Here is a 20,147-nt window from a genome sequence, read left to right as displayed (position 1 = left end):
TAAATTGAGAAATAAACATAAAATTAGACTTCAATTTCAAATATAAATCTTATTGAAAGTATAAATAATCTAACTCAATCCGACCCATTATTAGACCAATCCTCCAATCTCGTCTCAATTCTCAAATGGTTGTAAACTTGTAGTAAACGACTAAACGTCTATTAGTATTACTCTTGTTACGTTGGGCTTTTGTGTATGATACTCATTACTCGAAAATTGCCCAATCCTTCTCTCTTTCAAAACAAACCACAACCCGAAAAGTTCGAAATTTCACAGTAGACAATGGCGGGAACATCACAATTTGACATCTCAAAAATCAACCTAAAACAACTGCACTTTCTCATCAGTCTTCGCGCTCATATTTTTCTCTCTCTCTCTCTCTCTCTCTCTCTCCTCCATTTCCACCATTTCTCTTTCTCTCTCCACCATGGATCCTGCAATTTGTTAATCGCTCCAACTCAATTCCTTCCGAAACCCTAATTTTAAACTTCGCGATTCTAGATCTATCTCTAAACCACCATGGAAGCTCAAATTTGGAGCTCAGAGCTCGCGACTTGCAGCAATTACTGTTATACTGAGAAGGCATGGCATTTGGCATCCATTCTCTTATCACTCGGAAGACCTGCTTCTCTGATTGAACTTGTTGGAAGGTGTTCGTTGTTCCGAACATCGCCGGAGTTTGTGGAATTTCTTTGCGCAATCCCTAATTCGCCACTTCATTTGACCTTGAATAACTTTGTTGTGCTTTCAATGGCGGCTTTCAGTGCTTTTGGGGAGTTTGTTGCGAGTTCCAAGCCAAAGATTGAACTACGAGTGTTTGGAGGAGAGAGATTATCGCACAGTTGCGCTGAAGTGGAGAGAGTGTATTTTAGGAAGAGGAAGAAGTTAGGGAATGAAATGATTCCGGTGGTGAAGAAAAGAGCGGTTTTGAGATCTGTTGATGGTAAGAAATCTGGTATCTTATCTTCTCTTATATATGTGTATCAATTTCTATTTCGAACTTTTATATAGTTGAGAAACTGATGAATTGCAGAAAATGAGCGGGAAATAGCGAGCTTAAGTGACAATCTGAGATTAGCAAGCACTTGCTGTGAGGTATTAGTGTTTTTTCAAGATGATTTCTGTATTTTATTCTGCTGTTAAAATGTCCAAAGCTAATTCTAGGGTTCTAACCTGGTTATATGTGAATTTTTGAGGTTGATATGAATAATTTTATAAGATTTTATTATCTGCGAAACTAAATCACACACAACGTTTAACTAGATTGTTTTGCAAGCTAAATAAGTAGACCTGCACCTCGTGCCAGCTCTTTTAACTCGAATGGCTGAGCTACTATCTGTGTATTTGTATTGGTGAGAACTCTACTTCTATATGTTTCCTCCATGGTGTTAGGACTTAGGACATTGGGCTTGTATAGTGGTTACTCAGAGCCTTTTTCAGAAGAACGAACCAATATTTATTATGCTCAAGGATATGAGAATACTCTTCGGAATTGTTAGTTACCCTATTAGACCACTACTTATGAGAGCGGAGAAAAGAGAGGTTTTTTGATGATGAGACTTGCCATTGAAATTTATAGTGATTATTATCAGAGCTTCCCTAGGTGAATCATGGTAATAGATGAGAATGAGTTGTGCTGTATTTTAGATCTTTTCTTGTCTATCCCTTAAGCTCCTTGTAAGACATGGAGAGGTGTAACTGTGTAAGATTTCAAAGGGGTTCTTAGAATCATCAGGATAAGGTCTATGCCTCTACGGTGATTCCCTCATGCCATCACTACAATTAAGAAGGGTTACAAGAAGATAAGATTTTATTGATGGTAAGGAGAGTTGGTGAGTGCTTACACGTGTTGTCCTTCCTATCTTCCATATTACTATTATTAATTTATTAATATAAAGCCACATTTAGAAAGCCTAATGCTGAGCTTTTATGTGGTTGCCTGGTTGGAGACTTGGAGTCGTAGGACTGCATTTAGCAGCATGCACAAAATTTTGACTCAGATCAGATAAGCACAAAGATATTTCACAGTACATCTTGAAATTGTTGCTTTTTTAAGGAACCTTTCCCTCTCTTTCAGTTATCCTTTGCTTATCTTCACGTCTTTCCCCGTTAAGGCGTTAACTCTGTTGCTGTGGGTGACAAATCGAGTTTGAATCTACAATGGCTTAACCATGACTGTGACGTGACAAAAAAATTGTCAGACTGCTGCTCTCTTCCTCCTCTTTTTTTTCGTCACTTATCTTGAGCATTTGATTTTTCAGTGAAGATGTGAAGTTACTATAACTTTTTTTAACCTTTTTTCATTATGTATAATTGTCTTATGCAGGGAGTTTATCTACAAGCTGCTTATCCGGGCACAGTCGTAAATGTGCCATCGTCTGGCGGATTTCACAAAGCAGGAAAACTTCTTAGCACCAGTGACATGGTTTTGACCCCATCTATGGTGAATGCCAGTATTGAATTCTTAGAATATCAGTTAAACATTGATGATCAGGAAACTGAAAACAAGCAAAACCCATCTGTAGTCAATGACCTGGACAAATGTGTAGTAGTGGAAGGACAGCAAGATAAATGTTATGCCAGCAGGACAGCCTTAGATCTGCCTAATTACTATGAAAAAATATTTGCAGAATTTTCAGCTGCTTTAGAAGGAAGTCATCATGACATGACAACCTTGGTTAGTAGGATGGATTCCCATGTTTCTTTCTGTGTAGAGATTGATCAACAAGATAAAAACTTATCTGTGGAGACTACACCTATTATAACTGCTGCTCAGGACTTCGAACACAGTCAAATACCCAAAACAAAAGTAGAGGAGTTAAGTGAGCAGCCATTGATGGATGAAAGTCCTCTTAAAGAAAGAGTCAAGAATATTACATTTGGCTCTTGTACGGAGGGTTTTCCTTCAAAGGACAAATTATGTCAGCCAAACATCGGGATTATTGGTAGCACACATACTGTGAAAGAGGATCTGACAAATACAAAATCAACAAGTCAGCCTGGGGTTTCTGCTGATCCACAATCTGCTCATAAGTTGCATAAAAAATTATCACCACCGAAGAATGTTCCTCAGGATGAGCTGATGCAAAAACAAACAACTCCGTCCAAGTTTATGCAGCATCATGAAGTTGATCTTAACCATAAAGAACGGAGAGGTCCAAAACATCGAATGACTGTTGCCATGATGGATAAATCCAAACACATTGCTAGGAATAACGCATCTATCCAAGAAAGATGCGACAATAATACCAAGTCTTCCAAAGTAGGCATCTTTCTCTCCAATATGTTTATATACTGTCATTTTACTCTATTCAAGGCATTGAAGTGCACCTTTCCTCTTTGTAAATTAATAAATCATCTCACTATATGCTATACTAGCTCATCTATATGCTGCTTTTTATGCTGTACTTTCTGGTTTGACTCTAGTTAGTGCTGCAAGGGAAGCTGAAGTGGTTTTTCTCTAATTTCTTTTACAAAAATGTTAAGGACAAGATTGATTCTGTACTGAAGCTTATATTTGTTCAAGTATGCAAGTATCTCAAAAGTTATGCATTATGTTACAGGATCAACAGAAGTCAAAATTTCCAGAATTTGAGTCTTACACAGTGGTGGAGGAAGAAGGTTCAGGTAAGATAATGGCTATGATTGTATGTGGTTATACATACCAGTCTTTGTAAATTCACTGGCACTCATTTCCCTCATTTTACAGGTGGTTATGGCACTGTTTACAGAGCACGGAGAAAGAGTGATGGATTGACAGTTGCCATAAAATGTAAGAAAAACAAACATTCTGCTTCTCTGAAATCATTGTAACTGAATATTTAATTGTTCTCGGGATTCATAATTTTCTTTCGTGTTACTCCATCCGCTTTTTATTTATTTTTTATGTTATCATTTGCTTATTCATGGTCTAATGCATATGTTTGATATATGCTGATTTTTCAAAGATATACTTCCTCCGTTCTTTTTCTAGTGCAACAATTACCACTTTGGGTAGTTTCACATCTATTGCAACAATTACCACTTTGGGTAGTTTCACATCTATTGCAACAATTACTGCTTTGGGGTAGTTTCACATCTATTGCAACAATTTCCACTTTGGTAAAAAAAGTAACCTTCTTTGCCTCCTATAGTTGCTTTTGATTTATGAAGGTTTATTTCTCTCCCACTCTTGTTAATTAAAGGGCTATCTTCATGCTAAACTACCTACTTTTCAACTTCCTCAAAACCGATGCTCAAACCCATTGTTGCAATCGGAAAAGAATGGAGGAAGTTTATTGTAAGAATTCTAACATGACCCCACATGATAATCTTATTTTTCCTTTATACATATTTTAGTGTGTAAGTGTAGTCAAAGTTGTAAACCTTGAATGTGAAAAAGCAAAATTTGACCCCCCTCCAATAAAAAGGAGTAAAATGATTTGTGATTGTACATGTTAAATACTCTCTCTTTATTTTCTTTTACCTACTTGGACTCTTGACACTCTTCACAATTGGAAAGAATCTTCTGAATTCTTCTCAATATATAAGAAAAAAAATAGTCATGTTGGGTCTTGTTTGATTTATCTCAATGCTTTTTTTATATATTAATCTTCAGTCAACCATAATTTTTACTCTTATGCAATAAAAGATATTTAAGGTAAAGCAAGTGCATTAGCAAACGCACACAAAGAAAGTGGGTAAAGTAAAAAAATGCAAAGGGAGTAGTGTTCTCGAATCTCGACTTTTGTCAGCACATTATTAATTTAAATTATTTGATCCGAGAGACACTTTTATTTAAAGCAGAGTGAGTATTATTTTTGCTGTTGAAGCTGAAACCATATTTTCTAGCTAACTATCACTCTTTTCTTTGACTGCTTCACTTTAAACTATATCACATCAAATTTTAATCTATCAATCTCATTGGTTTCTGTTTTGGGGCTTCGGATTCCTCAGATACTATTGGAATTGTGTAGTTTGCAGTTACTCTTTGCCTTTTAGTTGCTATATGTGTTCATTAATTTTTATTCTTAAAAAATGGAAAAAAGGTGACAAAAGGTGATCAGATGGCAGAAACAGGACCTGCTTCTGTGGTGATCTTACCTTTTGTTCTCTACATTGCCTCTTTATAAGAAGGTTTCCCGGTTTTAGTTAAGTTGCTTAGTTTGTGAAATCTTCTGTCAGTTTGTCATGGAAAGCTTTTTTTTTAAGGTCTGTTGTATTGTCCCATCAACAGGTAGGAGGATGCATTAGAAGACATCTGACTGTTGTATTTGTATTCATGTTCCCCTTCAACATTGTTCAAGATTCATTAATACTTATGAAGAACTGCAAAACATAGGCATAGAACATAACGTAAAATGCAGTTCCTTGAAATTTTCTGCGATGCTACAGATGGGGAAGGCCTGGACGGTTTTGTATAAGGAACATAGCGCCGAAAATCTCAGTGATTAAGCTCAGAAAATTAAGTTATCTAAGAGACAATTTTTCTAGAATTAAAGATTCATGCTGTTTCCAGCTTTTGGGAGGGTACTGGAAGTAATAACTGCTTGTAACTTACTAACTCAAACCAGTTGATGTTCTATTATTTTTTTAAGGCTTAATTTTAGTGTTCACTGATTAAAGTACTTTGCTCATTTTTGCAAAAGGGGAAAGGGTGTGGATATGGAAAAGTTGAAGTAGGGAAAAACTTTGATATTCAGGTCTTATATTTAAGGGACATATCTATAGATTATAATTATTGTAATTGTTAGTATTTTCAGGTGCCACTTTTGATGTCATAAAGTTATTCTAGATATGTGTTTTCTCTTGCTGTGCAAAAGAGACATAAATTTCCAAAGCTGATGCAAGGATCTTGTTTGTGACAATGTAGGTCCTCATGAAAATGCTCATAAAAACCATGTCAAGAATGAGCTTAAGATGCTTGAACGATTTGGGTATGTTCAGTCTTGATTTTGAAATTATTGTTGTGAGATGAATTTATGATATCAAATGAAGATCAAGGATATTGTTTCTCAGGGGAAAGAATTTTGTGATAAAATATGAAGGTTCCCTCAAGAGTGAAAGTGCTGATTGTTTTGTTCTAGAGCACGTTGATCATGACAGGCCTGAAGTAAGTTGATAGTTTTGGAGCTCTGCTTGCCATTTTATATCTTAGCTATCATGTTATTTACCCATACATGATCATGATTCTGCTGCAGGTGTTGAAAAGGGAGATTGATATATCTCAGCTGCAGTGGTATGGTTATTGCATGTTCAGGGCACTTGGTGGTCTTCATAGGCAGGTAGAGCATAATGTTGCCAATTTGATGTACAAGTTTGTGGATATTTACATTATTTCGTGGTAGAAAGAGGATTCCACATACAGAAATAAAGTCCGGTTATATGCTTGCAGGGAATGTTTCACAGAGACATCAAGCCCGGAAACTTCCTCTTTACATGCAAAACCAACAAAGGGTATCTGATTGACTTCAATCTTGCTAAGGTGAGTCTGCAGTTTTTACATGTAACAGCAACTGGTTTCTTGCCTTGTAAAATCAGAATTTGGCTTACTGTTTTCCTGTTCTTTGCAGGATTTGAATCAGAAAAATGTGAATATTGGTAAGGTTTTTTTTTTTTTTTTTTCTTTCATCAACTCTTGATTCAAATCAAAAGCTCAAACTTGGTTTATTTTCTTCTGTGTTTCATTTTGTGTTTGCCACCCTCTTTGTCTCTTGTGTGTGGATTACTGGAAGGAAATTAATCTCATCCTTCTTAGCTAGCTGCTAATGATAATGAAAGTGAGCGTAATCAAATCAGGAGTTCCCTTGTTATATTTACTAGAAAGGATGAAATGGTACCTCTTCATCACTCTATGAGAAGTTAACATATTAGCCTGTCGACCTTTCAAACTGGTCTTTATCTTTAGGTTAAGTAATTCAAGCCTTCATTACCTTGAAGACTTAAGTTCAATTCTAGTGTTTTGTGACTGTCAAGTTTGCCAGACAAATTATTCTTATACAAAACATGTAGTAGTGCTATTGATAGCTATATGCCTATATCCAATTTCCTTTACTTTAGAGTTCAATTCAAGTTGACGTGACATTGAATAAATGAGTGTATCTTGTATTCATGTAAAGTCTCTATGTCGTGACAGAAAAATCACATTTTAGCAACGTGCAACCTATTCAACATAATCTGTCAGCTCATTCTAAGTCCACTTCTCCCAACAAACGAAAGAATTTTCTGGGCGGTAAATTATCCGAACTCAAGAAAGGGGCAGCAAGTGGATCCAACCGTGTCCTCGAGAGCAAGACAACGAAGAAGAAGACTTTTGACAAATTGAAGGCTTACGAAGATTTGGGTCGTTGCAATTCGCTAACTAGCCAAGGTGCAGATGGGTCTGGCATAACTTCTACGAGGGACATGACAAGCACTCAAGCTCCTTCAGTAGAAAGATTAAGAAAGCCCCAGCCACTTCTTTGTAAAGGTCGCAAGGAGCTGATGAACTTTGCTCAGATGCAAAGCCCAATTCTTGAAGCAGCAAAAGCTCCAGCTTCTAATCGTAAAAGGGTTGCTGCTTCACCTGGGATCACAGATAGAAAATTCATTCATCCCACACCAGCTCCACTTCACTCTTCCGGCATTGCCATTTCTGGTGCTGGGTCACTGAAGAATAGAGGTATGCTGCATAAAACTGCAAATGGAACAACCCTTGTCTGTATTCTCTTTTGCCGCATTCCTACACCCACATAGCATGCTCTGGCTTAGATTTTCTTCTTCTTAATGATACATGTATGTTATTATTTTATTTCTTCCATGTTTTCTTGATTAATGTACTCGCATGTTATTTCCATTGAACATCCTTATATGTTTTTCTAGCATATTGTTCTTTTTTCTTTCTAACATTTGCATGTTCTTTTTATGATGCATCTATGTTATTTTAATTTCTAGATGCCGATGTATTAAAATGACTATGCATGTGATAATGCGCATCATGTACCCAGGTGTGGGATCCTTACCGTTGCTCTTCTGCTTAATATGTTCTCTTTTTTCTATCAGGAGAAGTCAAACCGAATAAAGATGGTCCATGTGTTGGGACAAAAGGTTTTCGTGCTCCAGAGGTGAGGGTACCAAATGCTGTTTAGTCTGGTTTCTTTCGTATCACATAGCTCTCCTAAAATTGTCTTTTGGATCTGCATTAGCCACCCTACAAACAATTTGTTGTAACATGAAAATTTGTACCATCCCTGTTCATCAAAACCTTGTGGAATTAGGTTCTATGTTGTGAGAGACATCAGTGCACTTCCTTCTGTTATTGCATAGAATCAGTTACTTGGATCATGCTTTAGAATTTTGTTCCCCCAAATTTTTACAGGTCTTGCTTCGTTCTTTGCATCAAGGTCCTAAGATTGATGTTTGGTCAGCTGGTGTCACCTTACTTTACCTGATAAGTGGAAAAATGCCCTTTAATGGTGACCCAGAACAGTAAGCATCATTAACCCTTCGTTTGCTTAGCATCAATTTTGTGTTGGTCAAAATTTGGCTCAATCTTGTTACTGTTGTAGAAACATGAAGGACATAGTAAAATTGAAGGGCAATGAAGAGCTGTGGGAAGTGGCCAAGTTACACAACCGCGAATCTTCCTTCCCAACGGTAACTAATTTCATATACTTACGAAAATACACTCTCCTGTCTTTAAAGTATGAATTTGGTCATCAAAGATTATGTTCTACTTTACATTTTATCGGACAAAATGTATTGCAGGAACTTTTGGATATAAGATTCTTACCATCAATGACAATAAAAGAATGGTATTTTGCAAACACGAAAAGACGAGATCTTCTTGAGGTTATCCCTGATTCGCTTTTTGATTTGCTCGAAAAATGCTTAACCGTGAGTCCGAGATTGAGGATTACTGCTGACGAAGCTCTTAATCACAAGTTCTTTGCTCCATGTCATGATGCCATACATAACCACAGGTTGAAACGGGCTCAACATCAGGATTCTAAAAGCAACTCGTTGCCTTTATTATGTGAACCTGTAAGACCTCGTAGTTAGAAGATATCTACTTCTGTAAATTTTCTGAGGATTCTAATTGCAAGGTTTAGTTGTACAGTAATCCATGTCCTTCAAATAGAAACTCTAGCTGACTGATTTATCATAGAAACTGTATCTGTTGTAGAATTTTAAAAACCATACACCCTGAAGGCCATAAATGATATAGCCTTTGTATTTTTTGTCAAAGAATCCCAAACATATACACCCCTTACTTCTAAAATGCCATTTAACTTGACAATTTTGGTGACGACGCTTCTAATTAAAGGTTGGTTATTGTATTCCACTTTACCTTTTGAATATTTCTCTATCTTTAGCCTTTTCATGAAACTTTTGTGATATTATAACGTAACAGCACAATGATATACAGATGGGAATATCAAAATGAAGTGTGGGGTGTTTACATAGGAGTTATTACCTCATCGACATCGTTCCCAATATTGTGAAGTTTAATTATGTTTCAGGAGTCGAGGTTTAACTTTGGAAGGGATGCAGGTGCGAGGATGATTTGAGAAAGACACAAAACATACACTAATCAACTCATGGCATATAACTTCAATTATAAATTACTTCCTTTGTCCTTTACTCAATCTTGATTATGCAGATGTTGAGACTCTCAACTGAAGACTGCACCTTAGATTACATTGTTTCAACATTGAAAAATTCTTTTAAATAATGTTCAGCTCCTTGTTTTTAGCATTCTCCATACCAATTTTTTCTCAGTTATTTGGAGAATCTGTGTCAAAGTTGTATCAAACGAGGAATCCAATTTATATGAGGTTGTGGGCTAATAGGTCTATGGTCTTAACTCTTGAGTTTGATTGAACCCTCTGTATACTTTGTCAAATTATGTTTAGCAGTTATATTAGCATGTTTTATTTTGGTATTGGTACATTTTGGTACCGTGACTTTATTTTGGTACCAATTTTTTTTGTCTTTTTGTGTGAGATGTCATTTTGGCATTTCACTATAAAACGCCAATACTTTTTCCATAAATGATTGTCTAAAAGGTATTGCAGGGTACAACCCATGACCTCAAAGTAATAATGCCAAAAAAAAAAAAAACTCATTTTCAGCAAACTTGGTCCACAATGTGTAATATTTCCTTCGTTTCTTAATAGATGCATCATATTGATTTTTACACTATTTGGAATTAATCTTTGACCATATTTAATTACTATTGTGCAAAGATAAATATCATTATATTAGTTGTTGTTAAGTTAATCACAATACTTCCTCCGTTCTGTTTTAAATGAAACATGGGATGAAATGACACTATTCATTGATCAATTTTAACTCCAATTTATCGTTATTATATATAAAAAAAACATAGTCAAGTGGGATCTTGTTAGATTCGTCTCGATGCATACTATCAAATTATAACTTTTTTATATTTTTTACGTGTACACAACTAAAGATATTAATGGCTAAAGAAGCGTGTTGGGTTGCGTGAAAAAGCAAACGTTTCATTTAAAATGGAACGGAGGAAGTATATATTTTCAAAATATATTTTTTTTGTATAATTTTTAACACGGATTTTTCACCAGGTTCCCCTTGAGTTTTAGGAATATTCACCGGGTACCCTCACAATTTTCAAAATGCACAAGGTGCTCCTAAAGTTTTGAAAAATACTCAGAATACCCTTAATGACTAACGGTCGTCAACTCTAGTAGTCATTAATGCTAAATCAACTCCTAACTAACCTAATTATTACCAATCAATCCTAATGAACTCTAATTAAACCTAACTCTAATTGAACCTCATTAATCTTAGTTAATTAAATCCATACCCCTCCTCACCTACCAGCCACCCCAACCACCGCTATGCCACCATACCAGCCACCACCACCCCGAAGACCTCCCTCCTCCCCTTCCCTAATCCCAAAAACCTCCCTCACCCCTTCCCCAACCCCGAAAACCTTCCCCTCCACTTCCCCAGCCCCAAAACCCCCCACCCCTTCCCCAACCTTGAAGGAGAAGGGGGAGGTTTTCGAGGCTGGTGAAGGGAAGGGGAAACTTTTCGGGGCAGGAGAAGGGGATAGGGGAGGTTTTCCGGGCTGGGGAAGGGAAGGGGGCAATTTTCGGTAGTGGGGAAGGTTTTTGAGGCAAGGGAAGGGGAGGGGGAGGTTTTTCGGGATAGGGAAGGGGAGGGGAAGGTTTTCGGGGCCGAGGAAGGGGTGATAGGAGGTTTTCGGGGGTGGGGAAGAAGAGGGTGGAGGTCTCCGACGACAGAGGAGGGGAAGTTTTCGGCAGTGGAGAAGAGGAGGGGGAGGTTTTGGGGGGCTAGGGGAGAGGAGGGGGTGGTTTTCTGGGTGGTGGATGGATGGATGGGAGGTTGAGTAGGGATTTTAGGCCATTGGGTGAGAATTTGGCCTTTAGGACTAACAGAATTGACGAAAACTTAACGGCAAGGTCCAATAATTTATTTTTTAAAACCTCAGGAGCACCTTGTGTAGTTTGGAAACTGTGAGGGTGCCCTTCAATATTCGTAAAAGTCAGGGATACCTAATGAAAGTTCATTTTTAATAATATATAGTCAAAAATATTATAAAAGTTGTGAATCGGCAAGCTTACGCAATTAATATGATGCACCTATTAAAAAACAGAAGAAGTAGGTGTTAACATGAATTATTGTGTTTTCAGAAAATCAAACATGAGCACAAATTGTGTTGAGGAATGAAACCTCAAATAAAATCAAAACTGCAAACCACAAACCAAACCAAACATTTTACTTAAAAAAAGGATTCTTGGTTCAGCTGTGTTTTTTATTTTTTTTACATCAGAGAAATTTGCATTAATTGAAAACGAAATTACAAGTTATAGAGAGTACATCCTAGCGATAAATGATAGCTAAAAAAACACTAAAACGATTAAGCTAGCTCTTGATACAACCTAATAAAATAAAGATGACTAGACGTTACAAACAATTGTGATATGTTACCAGTCTGACGTTTCATGTACAGGATATGACGGAAATCACAGGGGGAACTTTCCTCGGGAGTTTGTTGATGGAGATAACCTTTGTGTCTTGCATCTAAATAACTATTGACATGAGATGGATACTGTCAAGAGATTAAACCAAGACGATCTTCACAAATGGATTGCCAAATTTGTTCTTGTGGAACCACTTATTCACAAGACAGTAAATCCTAAGGTCATTAAAATGAGGAGTCTTACCGGGATCCTAAAGATGAAACTACCACTGAAGTCACTTTCTTTCATGACTTCGTACCCTGCACTGAGGGTATCATGAGTTTCTCCTTAAGAGGTAGAAACTCGGCAATTGCGGAGGGCAAAACTTTCCCCAAATAAAATTGGAGGGCCTCCCACGAGATGCGTATTTTAGTTGTGATTACTCCCGAAGTCATCACATAAACATAGGGTGATAAATTTCTTCAATTTATTACCCAACCACCTAATCCGAAGATCTGCAACCGAAACTTGTAATCCTTAAAGAAGAAGATTGAAACACGACATATTTAGGTTTTGCCTTAACCTTAGAACAAAATTCTTTGTAGGATAAACACCTTTGTTCTTCGCCAGCACATAGATACCTAAAGTTCTACTTATCCAAGCATGTTAAACTCTAGGATGAACTACACTATTAATCTTAATTCCTAGATCAATACTTATAGAAAAACTAGATCTACCTAGAAAGATAAACACACATAAACTAAGGCAAAATCATAACGAACTAACCCATACATCGTCCCAAAAATTAACAACTTTCACTGGGACTATCGCAGGAACCACAAGCTCGCCGCGCGACCTTTCATGCCATTGTTGTCGAACTGTTGGTGCTCCATACTCTTACGGCGTTGCACCTGAATTGCTGAGATTTTATCCCCAAATATACATGTGGCATAACAAAGATATAGTGAAGAAAAATACTTAAAAGAGAAAGCACAAAGACGACGTCAGGTTTGTTATTGTTGTCGTCGTATTGGTGGAACAAAACACTCCTGGTCCACCATAACTATTGCACCGCCTGCTTCGCTGCGACCCTAACCTATAACACTAAAAGCCGAAAGCCAACGAAAATGGTGAAGGGGCAAGGAATAATGCTAAACTGGGGAAGGGAAAATCGACGAACACGAACAAGTTAGGAGGAAGGGGAGATTCGGGGGAGAGGGATGACAAAGGACGCGAAACAGGGGAATATGGAGGGGAAACTAAACTTCTAGACAAACTAAAGGACGGGGACTAGGCTCACTAGCGATCAGTGAGCGACACGACGCTTAGGCTGGTCACCAGCGAGCCTGTGCTGAGCGGTGGGGTGTTTGTGTGCTTTAGGGTTTGGGGAAGCTTAGGGGGAGAATATGGTTTGTTGATAGAGTAAGAGTGTTTGTGTTATGAGTTTACTTCAGTTGTATAATGCTGTTTAAATTGCTCATTTAACACCCCACTATTCTGAGTCGCCTTCAAAAGTTGCAATTGTATCGAATTAAGTGAAATTCAAGACTTTATGGATTAACTGTTGTTAGCATCACCGTCTTAATGTTTCATAACATATATGTTAGATGGAACATATTATAAATTTTTCACCAAGTAACACCGAAGTTATTACAAAATGCATGAAGTATCCTTTCAGTTTCAAAAATTCACCAGGTACCTCTTAGATTTGGATATAATGTACTAGATACCCTCAATAGCTTAATGATGTTGACTATGTTAACTTAGTTGACCCAAAATCAGTTAACCCTATCCTAATTCCCTAATATATTATATTATGCATAACATAGGAGGTTAAAAGCAGAAAAAAAAATTGCCTAAGAGGTACTTGGGTCACTATTAAAACTATTTTGATCGCATTAAAAAAGGCGGTTTGTATCACTATCAAAGCACATTTTTGACATAGTATGAGTTAATAGGCGAATTAGGTTGGGGTTTAAGTGATTTCAAGTCATTTAAATTAATGGAATCAACACCAACTAAGTTATTAAGGGTGTTTGATACACTATATGCAAACTTAACGGGTATTCGATGAATTTTTGAAACAGTTAGGGACCCCATGAATTTTGTAAAACTTAAGGGGTACCTGGTGAAAAATCCGAATATAATAATATAATGTATGGGTGCTTAAAGAAATGTATACATACTTCATTCATTCTTCAAAATACAAAAAAATCTTTTTGATTCATAAATTTGTCAACAAACTATTTGGACTGCTAAGAATTAAACATCAATAATAATATGATTTGAGACAAACCTAATACTAGTGGTGAAAGTTCGGTGTCGGTTTGGATTAAGGTTTAATTTAATTCGATCCGAACATAATTTGGATTTCAATTTTCCAATACGAATCCAACTCGATCAGAGTTTGAATCCGGTTCAATCCAATCCGAATTTTCATACTCTAGATTGGATCCGAAAATTCGATTTTTTAAAACTCTAGTTTTTCGATGAAATAAATTAAGCACAACAGCAACCTGGTAGATTTAGGAAATGAGTAATTAAATGTTGTAAGGTTTTAGGAGAAGTGTTGAAATGATTGTACGATACGCCTATTGGGCTATGGACTAGGCTTTTCTAAAAAAAACCAGTTTAGTACTTAAGCCAAATCTAGATAACTAATACAAGGCATATTACTATTCAGTTATATTGAATTTTTGGATCCAATTACTCTCAATCGAATCCAATCCGAAAATCCAAAATATCAAAAAATCTCATTCCAAATCCAATCCGAACACAGTTCAAATTCAATCCGAATTACTAATTCGGATTGGATTTTGATTTTTATCCGAATAAGTTTCACCCTACCTAATACTGTTATATACTCAAATATTAATTCTGATATATTAGTTAAATATTATATTATAGTCTAAATATTTCTCAAAATGAAACAAAATCGTAGTGAAAATACAATTTTTGAATAGGAAAAAGAAAAGCTTATAATTAGCATTTTCCTTAAAAAAAATATATTTCATGAGTTAAACTCAACATACCTATCCCTTCAAAAAAAAAAAAAAAAATTCAACATAAATATGCATCTGAGTTGGCAAGCTCTCATAGGTTATGCCATGTCAATAAGAGAATTCATTAAGTTGACTTCAGATTATTTTCGAGAAGACTCTCGAAATGATACGCTTTTGAACTTCCTAGAATAGCCCTAGAATCAACGTAAGCACTAAGCACACAAATAGAAAATACAATCTCACTGGCTATATGGATCATATTTTATAAGGGCATAATCGTCAACTAAAAAAAAGTCGAGAAATTTCCACGATGCCATCCAATCACTATATAGATATTCTCCAACACGAAAAGAAATAGTCATTCCTTTTATCGAATATATATCGCTCTGCAAAACAAATTTAAATCCAAGAGAGAAAATAGAACTACTTACAGAAATAAACAATGGAGTCGTACTTTCAATCGCAATCTGGTTATGGAAGTTCTTGGAATTTTGATGCTTTCAAGAATCTCCATGAGATTTCTCCTACTGTTCAATCTCATCTTAAACAGGTTTTTTTTTTTTATCTTGTTTGATGGTGAATTTGATTTCTATACAGATTTAAGAGTGAATTAATTTGGGATGAAATTAAGGCATAGTTTTTTTTATCTTAACTTGTTTATTTTGGTGTTATTTCAAATTTGTTGTACAATTGAATGGAGGAAATTTTGATATGCTAATTTTAGGGTTTAGGGATTTGGGTATTTCGCAAATCAATCTATTTATGGTTAAGGGATTTGGGTATTTTGCAAATCGATCAATTTAGGGTTAAGGGATTTGGGTATTTGCAAATCGATCAATTTAGGGTTTCCACCATCTGTAACTGCAATTGAAGTGAATTTACTGTTAATTTCTCAATTTATATCCCATAATTTCCAGTGTGGTTGAGTACATGGTCAAAAAACTTGATTGTTCACATTTAGTTGTGTAATATTTATGGAAATATTGTGGAGAACTATGTAAATATACATTATTTTCCATAGTTCTCCACAATAAACATTCAAACAATTGGCATAATAGATTTCTACAATAGAGTGATTCCTAAGTCCAATGTTAAGAATTGCGGATGTGTTTTCGTTATCTTTTGATTGAGGATTATTTTTCGTTGTTCTTCTTTTTGGGTGTCTGTTAGTATCTTATCTAATAGTTTCAACCTTGTTTCCAGGTGTACTTGACATTGTGCTGTGCTTTGGTTGCTTCAGCAGTTGGGTCATATTTGCATATTCTATGGAATATTGGTGGCTTCTTAACTACTCTTGCCTGCATGGGATGCATGGCTTGGGTACTTTCCACCCCTCCATATGAGGAGGTAATCTATCTAGATGTTTAATTTCATTTCGTTTTCGCTATACCTTTGTTAGCAAGGGTGAAGGGTCTAATGACTAAGTTTCTCTTCATTTGGCTAACAGAAAAAGAGGTTGGGGCTGTTGATGGCCGCTGCCGTGTTTGAAGGAGCATCCATTGGTCCTCTTATTGACTTGACTATTCAGATTGATTCGAGGTATTGTGATTGATCTTCACAGTTGATGTTTGGAACTGATGTGAGCTCTTGAGATTAATTATATTATGTGTCCCCAAGCTATCTGTGTGTGAGATCATATTTTCTGTAGTTTACTATGTTATATTGGTAAAACTTCTTAGTTTAATATTGCCGTATACCACTAGAGATTTTTGAACAGTCTCTGAATGAGTTGTGTGTCTTTGTGTTAGCGATGTTAATCCGCCATTGGTATCTTCATTTGATTCAAATCCTTGTTTTTAATGGTTGAAGGGTGGCTTGCAGCAAGAATGAACCTTGGGGAGTCTAGGCTATTGTTACTTGAGGTGTAGAAGTGATATTCCTCTATTCTTTATAATTTACATGGGAAATGAGAAAGTTACAAGAATTTAGGTGCTTTATTTTTTCACTGTACCAAATCTAATGTCTTTGCAAAAATGGTTCTCTTTTTTCTTAGTGGTGGAACTGTGGGAGGAATGGGGGCTCATACTGCTTCCTAAATTAATGTAATAGTAAATCTTAGATTCTAGAACTGGAATGTTTCCAATTCAGGGCCCTGGTTTCTCATTCACTACTATTTTACAAAATATTTGGGTCTATGGTTCTGTTGTGTCTTAGCCAATTTTAGATGTTTTGCACTTACTGAAACGTGTTTATGTTTTAACATCACAGCATTCTGGTTACGGCATTTGTGGGCTGTGCAATAGCATTTGGAAGCTTTTCTGCAGCTGCTATGTTTGCAAGGCGCAGGGAATTTCTTTATTTGGGAGCTTTCCTTTCATCTGGTGTCTCCATCCTCTTCTGGCTGCACTTTGCTTCCTCCATTTTCGGAGGCAACGCTGCTCTTTTCAAGTTTGAGGTATGCACATCTATACTAATATATTAAAAGGCGTGCGTAACAACGTCGATGCGCCATGTGGCACCCTCTTCCTGCCACCGGAATTTCGCCACGTGTTTGTTAACCAACAAAGTCAAGTGTTCATTATTTTAAAAATAAATATGCTGAAGCTTGGGCTCGAACCCATGACCTTATGTAAGGGTTTTTAAAGAATCATCATCTCATCTAACTTCTCTTAGTGATCCATGTTTCCACAGTTAATGTTATTAAACATATCCCTTGCGTACTTAAAAATAAATAAATTTGCATGTTCATTAAAATTAATTATGTATGCATGATACCATTTGAAGAGCAGTGTTGACCACTACAGTACTATCCCTAGAGAGTTTTAGTTTATGTAATCTATATACAATAAAAAAATTTAGAAATTGTGTAGTATAGGGTTTGATCACGAGACCTCAAGTACATATACTAAAGTCTTAACCACTAGGCTAAGTTGTGTTTATTGTTATTATCATAAAGTATTATATTAATAGATGAAATTTTTTCTTACCCGAGGCATAGCCTGGGCCTAATAACTAGTTATTGACAACAAGACGTGCACAATTAATCAGGGTTCTAGATTTTAATACACCATTTATGTGGGGATTATTATGATTTTATAAACCCTCTATCATAATTTATAATCTGAATGAAATGTATGTTGTTTTCCTTTGGTGAAGTGACATATCATGATCTGATATGTTGTTTATTCTGCAGTTGTATCTTGGCTTGCTAGTCTTTGTGGGATACATCGTCTTTGACACTCAGCAGATCATTGAGAAGGCTCACTTTGGCGACTTGGACTATGTGAAACATGCTATGACTCTCTTCACCGACTTCGTAGCTGTTTTTGTCCGGATCTTGATCATCATGGTATGTTACAATTAAATTTATATTGCAGAAAATGAGGTTCAGTTCTACTTATTTTGACACTGGTGTTGTTACTTCATTTTCTAACGAGATGTTTGTGTGTTTGCAGTTGAAGAACTCGATGGAGAAGAATGAGAGGAAGAAGAAGAGAAGAGACTAAGTTCATGTGCTTCGTCACCGCCATCGACTGTGGATTTGGCGTTGTTTCCATAGTTGTTCAATATATGAACTCGGCGTTATATTTGCTTCTCTTTGTTAAGCACTGTGAAGTTGGTTATTAGGTTGATTTGCATCATATAACCCTGTAGATATGTGGACAAACTGATCTAGAAACCGTTTCTTAACCTACACAAGAAGAATGGCTTTTGTTTGATTTTGTTATTGGCAATGAAATATTTCGGTTACTATGTGCACGTATATATATTTGTTTATACTATTGATCTAAATTTTGGATATCTGAATTGCATCATGTTACCTGTGTCAGTATACATGGTTTTGAACACTTCTTTTTCTCAAGGTACAAAATTAATAGATGTACTGCATATAAATCTCTGGAAGTCTGTAACACAAGAAGTAATACCTTCTCGAGTTTTTATTTTAGTTTGTGTATAGTGATTAAGCTTGTATCTTCTCCGTTTTATATTACTCACTATATTTTTCAATTCATGGATTCTTAGGTAATTTTTGAAGAAGAAAGAGGTAGAGAGTAAAAAGAAAATGGACCTATGTGAGAGGAGAGAGATAGAAAGAGTTTATTGCTCAAAAAAGAAGTGTAGTAAGTGATGTGTATTTTTCTACAATAGGTGGAGTGAGTATTATGAAACGGAGGAAGTATGTAAATACGTAGTGTTAGATGAACTTTTAAACTGTGACCTTGAAAGATCAAATGGGTTTCTCTATGATTTACTTGTGGTTTAGTTGGTGTTCATAAGTTGGGCAGGATTCTTTTTAGCTTTTTAATGGAATTTCTAGCGACATGTTTGGTTAATGGTATTAAATTGTGGCAGTAGTAATGTTTTTTTAGTGTAAGTTTGTTAACATATTTCAATGTTAACATGTATGGTAACGAAATTTGATGCTAAAACATATGGTTTTCCTTACAAATTTCCATTATCACATATATAATACCACCTTTCAAGTGGTAATTGATGATAATGAAATTTTAGGGAAAAAATAGGTGTGTGTGGATGAAATAGCATTATTATGGAGTTGACATGAGAATGGTTCTTACAAATTGGCATTACAAACCATTATTACCATTATTTATGGCGTGTTTGGCAACAAGCTATGGTAGTAGCTTTTAGTTGTTAGAGTAACTGTTAGCTGTGCTGATAACTGTTAGTGGCTGCTTTGTAGCTGTTAGCTGTCCAAATAGCGACATATGATATTGATATTCGGTAAAAGTTGTAAAAATAGTATTGTACAAATAATTAATTAAAAACTCAAAACAAAACTTTAATATTTTATGCACCACTAAACGCTATCTCAAAAGCTAAAAATTGTAACTTTTAACAGATACTACTAAAAACACTACTTATAATACTAAAAGCTATTTACACCACCAACTTACTAAACACTATTATTTTTTTAATTAGTATTTTGACCTAGTCAATAAACTAAAAGCTATCTTAAAAAGTTTGTGTCGAACATGTCCTTAATATCACTAACCAAACCGGCTCTAGGAACAAATGATTTTGAATAGTTTAACAACAAACAGAGTGAAAACGAAGACAAGTAGTATTAGATTATCGGAAAAAGCAGCATTAGAAAGGCGGATGGCCCTCTAACGAAAGGCAAATATGATGGAAGAACTTCTAATTAAAAACTATGTTATGCAAATAGTCTATGTTACTCTGTCAAAACGAGTTTCCAAGACTTCTCTTACTCTGAAATTACAAATACGTGCAACATTAGGTTCTATTGAACAGAAGA

At 35.8% G+C, this 20,147-nt stretch overlaps 2 protein-coding genes across 3 annotated transcripts; both read left to right on the top strand.

Annotated features, from left to right (window-relative positions):
- Positions 1–223: 223 nt before the first annotated feature.
- LOC104892819 (hypothetical protein) lies at positions 224–9,301 on the top strand. 2 transcript variants are annotated; one of them, XM_010678827.4, is made up of 15 exons: positions 224–955; positions 1,034–1,095; positions 2,327–3,262; positions 3,564–3,627; positions 3,710–3,772; positions 5,852–5,915; positions 5,998–6,091; positions 6,180–6,263; positions 6,374–6,463; positions 6,552–6,579; positions 7,115–7,639; positions 8,020–8,081; positions 8,336–8,445; positions 8,526–8,613; positions 8,725–9,301. In XM_010678827.4, exons 1-15 carry the CDS (start codon positions 520–522, stop codon positions 9,016–9,018), a joined length of 3,000 nt encoding a protein of 999 aa, XP_010677129.2. In that variant the 5' UTR covers positions 224–519; the 3' UTR covers positions 9,019–9,301. The 2 variants fall into 2 exon arrangements, with proteins under 2 accessions (XP_010677129.2, XP_010677130.2); XM_010678828.4 differs by having other exon boundaries at positions 226–943.
- Positions 9,302–15,272: 5,971 nt separating this feature from the next.
- Positions 15,273–18,670, top strand: LOC104892818 (bax inhibitor 1). Its single transcript, XM_010678826.4, has 6 exons — positions 15,273–15,479; positions 16,133–16,276; positions 16,377–16,468; positions 17,138–17,324; positions 18,063–18,218; positions 18,325–18,670. The coding sequence occupies exons 1-6, from the start codon at positions 15,372–15,374 to the stop codon at positions 18,373–18,375; spliced, it is 738 nt and encodes a 245-aa protein (XP_010677128.2). The 5' UTR covers positions 15,273–15,371; the 3' UTR covers positions 18,376–18,670.
- Positions 18,671–20,147: the final 1,477 nt, after the last annotated feature.

The sequence above is a fragment of the Beta vulgaris genome, chromosome 5, assembly GCF_026745355.1.
Source record: "Beta vulgaris subsp. vulgaris cultivar EL10 chromosome 5, EL10.2, whole genome shotgun sequence".
NCBI classification, from domain to species: Eukaryota; Viridiplantae; Streptophyta; class Magnoliopsida; order Caryophyllales; family Amaranthaceae; genus Beta; species Beta vulgaris.
This window is presented reverse-complemented; position numbering and strand designations above follow the sequence as displayed.